The sequence below is a fragment of the Saccopteryx leptura genome, chromosome 3 (genome assembly GCF_036850995.1).
Source record: "Saccopteryx leptura isolate mSacLep1 chromosome 3, mSacLep1_pri_phased_curated, whole genome shotgun sequence".
Classification (NCBI taxonomy): Eukaryota; Metazoa; Chordata; class Mammalia; order Chiroptera; family Emballonuridae; genus Saccopteryx; species Saccopteryx leptura.
The window spans coordinates 239,053,686-239,063,236 of record NC_089505.1 but is presented as its reverse complement, the minus strand read 5'-3'; the positions used below and the strand labels follow the sequence as shown (position 1 = coordinate 239,063,236).

General features: G+C 38.6%; 1 protein-coding gene across 2 annotated transcripts; it reads right to left on the bottom strand.

Moving 5' to 3' along the window:
* Positions 1-2,672: 2,672 nt before the first annotated feature.
* LOC136397864 (T-cell surface glycoprotein CD1b-2-like) lies at positions 2,673-8,159 on the bottom strand. 2 transcript variants are annotated; one of them, XM_066372353.1, is made up of 6 exons: positions 7,998-8,159; positions 7,217-7,483; positions 5,446-5,724; positions 4,951-5,229; positions 4,189-4,282; positions 2,673-3,241 (listed from the first exon to the last, which is right to left on the bottom strand). In XM_066372353.1, exons 1-6 carry the CDS (start codon positions 8,068-8,070, stop codon positions 3,223-3,225), a joined length of 1,011 nt encoding a protein of 336 aa, XP_066228450.1. In that variant the 5' UTR covers positions 8,071-8,159; the 3' UTR covers positions 2,673-3,222. The 2 variants fall into 2 exon arrangements, with proteins under 2 accessions (XP_066228450.1, XP_066228451.1); XM_066372354.1 differs by lacking the exon at positions 7,217-7,483.
* Between the last annotated feature and the right edge of the window lie 1,392 nt (positions 8,160-9,551).

The following is a 9,551-nucleotide window of genomic DNA, read 5'->3' as shown; positions in this document are numbered from 1 at the left end:
GCTCGAGCGCCTGGGGCAGAGGCCAAGGAGCCATCCCCAGCGCCCGGGCCATCTTTGCTCCAATGGAGCCTCGCTGCGGGAGGGGAAGAGAGAGACAGAGAGGAAGGAGAGGGGGAGGGGTGGAGAAGCAGATGGGCGCTTCTCCTGTGTGCCCTGGCTGGGAATCGAACCTGGGACTCCTGCACGCCAGGCCGATGCTCTACCACTGAGCCAACCGGCCAGGGCCCCATCTCAACTTCTAAAGTTGACATTGTCCTAAAATTACCAGGTGGAAAAAATGCTTCCTGAACCCCCCACTTCTCCAAAAGTTCTACTTGCTCTGACTTCCCTTCTTAAATTCTATAAATAATAAACTCAAATACTTTCCACCCTTCTTCTGTTGCTTTTTTAATCAAATGAATTTGGATTTTTTAAATAGTGATTTTAGAAACCTATGGAATAAGCCAATGGTGGGATTCAGCCAGTTCACACTGGTTCAGCAGAACCAATACCTAATTTTTTGTTGAGTTCATTGAACCGATTGTTAAAATGGCACTTGTAGTCAGGGTTCTATTCAATGTGGACTCCTGGGCAGCCACTCAGTGTGGAAATCACAAGTTTACATTCTTTACTCTTTTTTGTGTGTGTTCTTTGTGCAACAGCACATTCTAAGTGCCTGTAGTAATGTTCATTCCAACCATAGGAGAAAAAAGTTACAACTGAGGATGCCAACCAAGGAGGCCCTGGCTAGTTAAGTCAGTGGTAGATTGTTGACCCAGCATGTGGAAGTCCATGGTTCAATTCCAGGCCAGGGGACACAGGAAAAACACCCATCTGCTTCTCCACTTTTTCCCCTTTCCTTCTTCTTTATCTCTCTCTTCCCCTCCTGTAGCCAAGGCTCCATTGGAGCAAAGTTGGCCCTGTAACTGAGGATGTCTCTGTGGCCTCTGCCTCAGTTGCTAGAATGGCTCTGGTCACATCGGAGCAAAGGCCCAGAGTATTGCCCATTGGTGGGCATGCCAGGTGGATCCCAGTTGGGCACATGCAGGAGTCTGTCAGACTGCCTCCTCGCTTCTAACTTTGAAAAAATACAATAAAAATAAAAGCAGTATGGAAATATCTTAAATAATAATTTTATTGTTTTTGGTCAGGTGTTATTTAATATTTTTTATTAATATTTTAAAAGTCTTTCTTATAACATAATCTAGTTTTATGTACCTCTTTTGTTGTTCTTAATTAAGTATTAAATGCATGAAATAATAAACTACCTTTTGGTATATCATTTTTTAATACTTAAAATGATAATTTGGGCAGAAAACCTGTTGTTAAATTATCTGAATCCCACCATGGAATAAGGAAAAAAGTAAAGATTAGTAATAATAAAAAATATAAATCAAAGATCAAAATGAATTGATACACCATAAATCTCAAAGTCCCTGAAGGTAAGAAAGGCCTTCTTGATTTTGACTTGACTATTTAACAGTTGCCTTGCTCTACTATTTCTCACATATCCTACCTCTCATTCATTATCACTAAGAAGTGAGGAGCGGGATTCTATTCAGATTAATCTTTGTAGGTAAACTCTAGTTATAGTATGGGCATGAGGGTGTTTTTCCAAAGGGGTTCAGGACATAAAAGAGGAGAACATGGTATATATACATATATTTGCCTTTTAAGAAATATTTTATTAAGAGGGAAATGTAGAATATCAAATATAAAGAATAAAAGGAGGAAGGAAGCAATTTTGAGGAAACCATTTAACATGGAAGCTATATCAACTCAGATCATTTTACTGAACCAATACATATTCAAGTTAATGATCAAGCCAGGGATCAATCTAGAGCAAGCTTTCACTCAAGGGACTTATAAGTACAAAAGAAAAAAAAAGTCACTGCAATGTTAAGAACACGGAGTTAAGTGGATCTCTACATGACACCAGACAAAGGAAGGTATTTCCATTGTACTACTAGGGAAGGAGGAAGAATCATCACAAATGGGCCGTGAGAGTTAGAAAGTTGTCTAGATAGTGACAGAGAAATTACATTAAAAATGATCATTATCTCTAAAAACACAATTATTCCAGTATAATTTTAGTTAGCTTACTTTGACAAATGTTATTTCAGTACAAGCATAATAAATGTTTTGAAACAGGAAGACAAAGATATGTCAACATTAAAATGTATACAGATGTTCCTTGACCCTACCATGTAGAAACTTGTCAAAAAATCCATTGTAAATTGAAAATATTGTATGTCAAAAAAAAATTTAATGCGCCTGACCAAGTGGTGGCACAGTGGATAGAGCATCAGCCTGGGATGCTGAAGACCTAGATTTGAAACCCCAAGGTCACCAGCTTGAGCACAGTTTCATCTGACTTGAATTCAAGCTCACCAGCTTGAGTACCAGGTCACTGGCTTGAGCAAAGCATCATACACACGATCCCATGGTCACAGGCTTGACCTAAAGGTTACCAGCTTGAGCCCAAGGTCGATGGCTTGAGAAAGAGATCACAGTCTCAGCTGGAGCCCCCTAGTCAAAGTACATATGAGAAATCAATCAATGAGCAACTAAGGTGCCTCAACTACAAGTTGATGTTTCTCATCTCTCTCCCTTCCAGTCTGTCAGTCCCTGTCTATCTCTCTCTCTTGCTACAAAAAAAAAAAAGAAAAGAAATAAAAAAAAGAAAAGAAAAATAGGAAAAAAAAGCATTTAATGTAAGTAGCCTACTGCATAGCATAACTAAGTTCATGTACCTTAAACATGCTCAAAACACATTAGCCTACATATGGGTAATATCATCTAACACAATAAACACACAGTAGAATATTAGTGGTTTATCCTCATGATCTCATGACTCCAAGTGGGTAGATAAGGAAAAAAATCAAAATGCAAGTACCATTTCTACTAAATATGTATTGCTTTCACAGCATTATAAAATAGAAATAATGTCAATCTGAGACCATTTGTACTTTATTTTATCTATTATAAGATATATTCTTTCTCACATCTTACATCTATGAAATCTGGGTGGAGTCCACTATTGATACCATCTTATCATTCTTAATTCTTTTTATGCTACTGTGTAAATTATAATATATCTCACAACCAATGAAAACTCTGAGTTGATCAACTATGATAATTATTTTATTCAGTACGATTACAATGCCTCCTGGGCTGACAACTTGAGCTTCTGGTCTTCTGGGTACTTATTCCAAATGGACAAGGAGACATGATGAAATCTCACTAGATTTTCTGATATGACCTGTTAAGAACACAAGTAGTTTTAGGTCTACATAAGATATATTAGTACACCTATTTCATAGCAGAATTATTCATAATGACCAAAAGATGGAATCAACCCTGATATGCATTGCCAGGTGAACAGATAAACAAACAGGTTATATAAATACAATAGAATATTATTCAGTCTTCCTTAAAAAGAAAATAAATTCTGACACATGCTACAACATAGCTGAACCATAAATACATTATACTAAATAAAATAATACATTCATAAAAATAGAAATGATCCCACTGACATGAGGTATGTAGAACAGTCAAATTAATATAGGCAGAAAGTGGAATGTTGGTTGTCCAGGCCTAGAAGACTAGGAAATGACAAGATGTTTTTAATGGGTATACAACTTTAGTTTTTCTAGATGAAAAGAGTACTAGAGATTAACTACACAAAATGGAAATGTAAATAATACTATTAAGATATGCATTTAAAAATGACTAAGATAACAACTTTCATGTCATGTATACTTTACCACAATTAAAACACAGATTTACATAAAATAGGTGGGAAGTGGGGGAAAGTGCAGAGGCAGGGACACAGGGAGCAGATGGACAGCTGTCAGAGGGACAGGGGAAGAGGGAACTGGATCAAAGAAGGTAAAGCGATTAGCCCAAAACATAAACAGATAACACATGGATACAGACAACAGAGTGGCAGTAGTCAGAGGGAAAGGGGGTGGAGGGAGTGGAGAGGGGCAGAGAGACTGAGCTGGGGAGAGGGAGCAGGATGCAGAGTGCAGATCGTGGTATATTGAGCTGTACACTTGAAACCTGTATGGTTTGGTGAACCATGTCAACCTAATAAATTAAAAAATAAATGAAAGTAAGATTTTGGCTGAAGTGATGTAAATAAGTAAAAGTAGTATAAAAGAGTGGGAAGTGAACAGAAAAGAAAAATTTTTAAAAACTTACCTTCGCCTCAAGTACCATAATGTAAGACATATCAAAAGAATGAAGGTGGGCAATATTATTGCCAAAATTATCATCGTCATGGAGGTAGGATGTCCTGACAATTGGGAGAAGACACATAGATGTCACTGCAAACCCCATTCCTGAGCCTCTTGGCCTTTTGCTCACCTGATTGTCAGCTCCATCACTCACCAGCTTTTGATTGAAGGGTGTATCCAACATCCCCTCTCAGATTTTCTAACACAAGAGTCCTCATCTGTCTTCTATCATTTATTCTTGTGCCATTTCAACCAATTAATATGTTTGTGATTCTTACCTTCTTTATATCTTAGGTGAGTGATTTTCAACCTTTTTTATCTAATGACACACACTAATTATTATAATTCTGTGACACACCAAAAAATATATTTTATGCTGATCTGATAAAAAAACAGATAAAATTTTGATCCATTTATACCAGACAGATATCACTGAGTTGGCTGATATCATTTTTTAAAATATGACAAACTAAGAAAAAAAGAGGTCAGCACCCCTGACTAAATAGTCAAGGACTGTGTTTTTTAAAAAATCTTGTGCTACACTAGTTGAAAATTGGTGCTTTAGTTCATCTCTCTCTCTCTTGTTTTTCATACCTCTTTCTTTTTCTCTCTCCCTCCCTCCTTGTTTCTCTGTCACACTCACTAAGTCTCACCATTTAGCCAGCCCTTCCCTCCATGTTTGTGGACCATCTCCTTCCATTTCCAGCCAGGGACAGTTCTTTCTCACCCCAGTGGAGGACGATGTCCTGGCCTCCCAGGCTGCTGTGCTTTACTCGGCAATTCAGATTAGCCTCCTCCCCAGCCATAACGTCCAGAGTTATTCGGAGGTACCATGTCCCATCAGCATTGGGCAAGATGTCACCTTGATGCGTTACTGGAAGCTCTTGCTCACCCCTCATCCACATCACCTGTACAGGTTTGGGGTAAAATCCTGAGACGTGGCACACCAGCAGCAGATGACCAGGTAAAGGAGGGGGGCCACTGGAAAGCCAGGCCTCGGGCTTCACTGGGGCAGAAAGGAGCAGGACAGTGTCACAATATGACTCTAATCAAGAGCATAGGGACTGAAAAACATATAAGTTTGGAAAGTGACCCCTCCTACTACATTGGAATCAAAATAATTTATTGATTAAATTCTATCTCTTAGAGAACTCCTCCCTTAGAATTTAAAGAAGTGGTGGAAAGTGAAATAGAAAAGTCTTGGAGAGAGAACAGGACTAACCTTGTCTCTGCAGTTCCGCCTTCCCTGCATCGAGAACACCCAAGAGAAATCGAGGGCAGGTGTTTGAGAGGAGTTTCTGTATAATACTAGAGAGACCTTGGTATTCAGAGAGAATTGCACAGAACCTTTGTCCTCTGCTGCCGCCCTCTGCAGCAGGCACACACGAATCATTCTGGAAGTTCATTAAATTCACTCCTCCCAATGCTGCCCTCAAGGAGCTTACAGTGGTTTCACCAGAATGCAGCTCACAGCCGCCTATAACCTGAAACTCAAAGGGATCTGGATAGAAGAAAAAAGAGAAAAAGATATTTAAAAGCCAACAAGGAGAAAAGGGATGGAGAAAGAACCTACTCTTTTGATTTGGGTGAGCAGAAATGTTTGAATGTGAAAGAAGCCAAAACAATCCACTACCATCACATGCCACATAATGACTTTTCAGTGAATAATAAACTATGTACAAGAGGGTAATCCCATAGATTGTAATGAAGCTTAAAAATTCCCATTGCTTACTGACATCATGTCCATTGTTAACAGAATAAAGCGTTGCTCATGTGTTTGTGGAGATGCTGGGTTAAAAAACCACTGTGCAGCCAGTTGTATAAGAGAATAACAATGCAACATGTACAGGACATAATACTTGATAATGATAATAATGTGACTAGTTTAGTATTTATTATATTTTTAATTTTTATTTTAGAAGGCATGCTTCCTACTTACAAAAAAAGTTTGTTGTAAAAGTATGTCGTGTTATACCAACAATATAGCCTTATACCTCTTGTGTTTACTGCATCACTTGATACCATAATTTACTCTTCTGTTTGATTTAATGATACATATTTTTTTGTACAGTAATGTTCTGTATAGTATATTAGCCTTGATGCAAAATATGTACCATATAGCCTAGGTGTGTGGTATGCTATCCTATCTAGATATGTCTAAGTGTAGTCTGTGATAATTACACAACAATAATTGTCTAACAATGTATTTCTCAGAACATGTCGTCACTGTCAAGTGTATGACTATATTCAGAGAATGCTTTTTTAAAAATTTTTATTGATTGATTGATTGATTTAACAGACAGATGGGGGAGGGAGAAAGACAGAGAGAAAGAGAGAAACATTGATTATTTTCCACCCATACAAGCACACATTGGTTGAGGCTTCAATATATGCCTTGATTAGAAATTGAACCTGAAAACTTAACATACTAGGATAGCACTCTAACCTACTGAGAAACCGAGTCAAGGCTATTCAAAGACCTTTCCATAGAAGAGAACAGGGGTAAAGTATACATATCATAAGTGGTGGAAAAAGTGCAGTGGGTGAGAAGGAAGAAGAAGGTAATGTGAGGAGCAGGGTGATGAAGTCAGGAGGAAGTACACATTCCAGGATGAATGGGAGAATTACATTGAGAGGAGGAGCAGGCAGGAAATTCGTAGGAGATGGACTGAAAAGTCACACTTCAGTTCACTCAAGGACAGGGTAGAAAAAGTGAGAGCTTCTTGCTTGGGGTTTAAGAGGGAAAATTTATGCACAAATGAAAGGGGTTCTTTATCAGACAAGCTTGCAAGAAGCAGGAAGAATCTGAAATACCTTGTGGAGGTATGGAGTCTAAGAGGAAGACTGCTCTAGAGATGTGTGTACACAGTTGGATTAACTGGGAAAGAGGAGAGAAAGACCCTGTGGTGCAGCAGCATGAACTGACAGAGAGAGAGAGAGAGAAAGATTGATCAATCACTGGTAATCTCCCCAGATCAGAGGACTCCACTCACATGTCAAGTCATATTCACTGAAATGATTCTGTACTACCGGAGTGAATTCGATGAAATAGACATGGAATGCTTCCACCACCTCAGTCAGCTCTGCATCGCTGAAGTTTCCCTTGGACCAAGGCTTCAGGAAAATGGCAGTGCCTGAGTCACTATTCCAGCCATGAATCTGCAAATCATCCAGCCAGCCTGAGCCGTGATGTTGTGCACAGGTGCTGTTGACAAATGATGATATCTGGATGATATGGAAAGAGGTCGGCCCCTGGAAAGCTGTTAGTAGTGGAAGAATAGGAAAAGTGAAAAGATATCTATATCTATATCTATATCTATATCTATATCTATATCTATATCTATATCTATATCTATATCTATATCTATATCTATATCTATATCTATATCTATATCTATATCTATATCTATCTATCTATATATATCTATATATATCTATATATATCTATATATCTATATATCTATATATCTATCTATATATATATATATATATATATATATATATATATGGAGAGAGAGAGAGAGAGAGAGAGAGAGAGAGAGAAAGCAGCAAGGAATGGGGGTTGGGAGAAAAAACCCAGAAAGATACAGAAAAAAAAATAAAAGAAATAGAGTTTGAATAGCAAAATAGTAGAAACATTTGCCTGTGCCAGCTCCTCTGGCTCCATCCTCAGCCTCCAAAATACAAGAGGGCTTGAGTGCAGCTGGCCCAGACCCTCAGGGGTATGCACAGCATGCTTTCATCCAGACCTCCCACACCCAGAGTTACTCTTACCTTGTTCGTGTTTGTGCTCGTTGTCACCACCTGGGATGAGATCTGCTAGCAACAGAAGTGGCAAAAGCAGCATTTCACCTCCTGGTGAAATAGACAGAACTTCTGCCTCTTAGAGCTGGTATTTGCTCTCTGAACTCAGCAAACTGTTGTTTCCTCAGTGCTCTATAGTGACTTCCTCTTCGTAGGGACAAATCTCTTCCTCATTTACATTGAACATCAGAGAAAAGTTGTGCCTCCCACAACCTGACCCTCCCACTCTGCCTGTCATTTCCACTCCAGCCCTTGACTTCCAGATTTTTTTTTCATATTCTTCTGGCTTTCACCTCTTCTTCCTGACCTCAATCCTCTTTATTTTACCTTGAAAAAGCCACCATATGGTTTTAAAAGGTTATTTTCCTTCCACAATCTTTTATTGTAACATTTTTTAAATCAGAAGGCACTGTTAAAAAATCACCTGCCTTAATTCAGAAAAACTCTTTTGGTTCATTCACCCAACCTCCGTCTTCCTCCGCATGGCCCTCTCTTCTCTTGCACATTCTCAACAGCTCTTCTTTCTCATTTTATCCTTTTGTCTGGTCTCCCTAACCACACATTTGTGTGTGTGTGTGTGTGTTGACTATTTACAAAAGGCAAAGCATATTTTTTTCATGTGTGTTTTTAGTTCTTCTAACACTTTTTAATTGATTTTAAAAAGAGGAAGGGTTAGAGAGAGAGGAGAGAGGGAGAAAAACAAAAATATCAATTTGTTGTTCCTCTTATTTATGCATTCATTAATTGATTATTACATGTGTCCTGACCAGGGATCAAACCTGCAAACTTGGTGTATCAGCATGATGTGCTACCTGTCGGGACTCTAAAGACCCATATCTTATAATCAAATAAAGTAAATACTACAGTTTATACTTCAAGCAAAATTATCTTATGCCATAGCAGTTTTTGACAAGGAAAATTACATTTTCTGCCAGTATATGACCTGCTTTTCAGTAGCAAGGAAATGTCAACAAGTAAAGGGATTAAAGGGAAGGAACATTTTCTGGTGAATCGCACGGAAGACTGCAGTTTGGAAAAAGAAGTGGGAGGAAGTCTGCGTATGAAATTGTGAAAATAATAAAGGAAATGTTAAAAAAATTAATTTGAATAGGCTAGATGGGGAGACTGTTAGAAATATAGCAAACCAGTCAGGAAGAGCTCACTCAGTGTGATTAAGTCCTGGTTAGGCCACAAGGAAGAAGGGCAGATTCTGTTGAGAAAGGCTGAGTCTGAGACCAAGGATGGGGGAATGAACATCTAAAGGTGAGAGCTGTTCCAAGGAGCAAGAATATGAGAGTATATTCAGGAGTGTGAAGAGATATGTGCATGGAGGTCCTTCTTTTTATGTGGGGGTAGGGGTACAGTGGGAATAGTGGTAAAAGATGAAACAAATAAGGAATGAACCAAGGGAGACCAAATACCAGGTCAGGAAGATTGAATAACAGTCAGAGCCCATGTATCTCCTCTGGTCTGTGTTTTCAGGAAAATATTAGCTTGGAAAAAAAATTGACATTCAAACTGAAA

Coding starts and splice junctions, on each gene's coding strand:
- LOC136397864 (XM_066372353.1), bottom strand. CDS start 8,070: ATGCTGCTTTTGCCACTTCTGTTGCTAGCAGATCTCATCCCAGGTGGT. Junction 5,230..5,445: donor GGCGGAACTGCAGAGACAAG/GTTAGTCCTGTT, acceptor TTTCTGCCCCAG/TGAAGCCCGAGGCCTGGCTT. Junction 4,283..4,950: donor GGACATCGTCCTCCACTGGG/GTGAGAAAGAAC, acceptor CCCAATTGTCAG/GACATCCTACCTCCATGACG.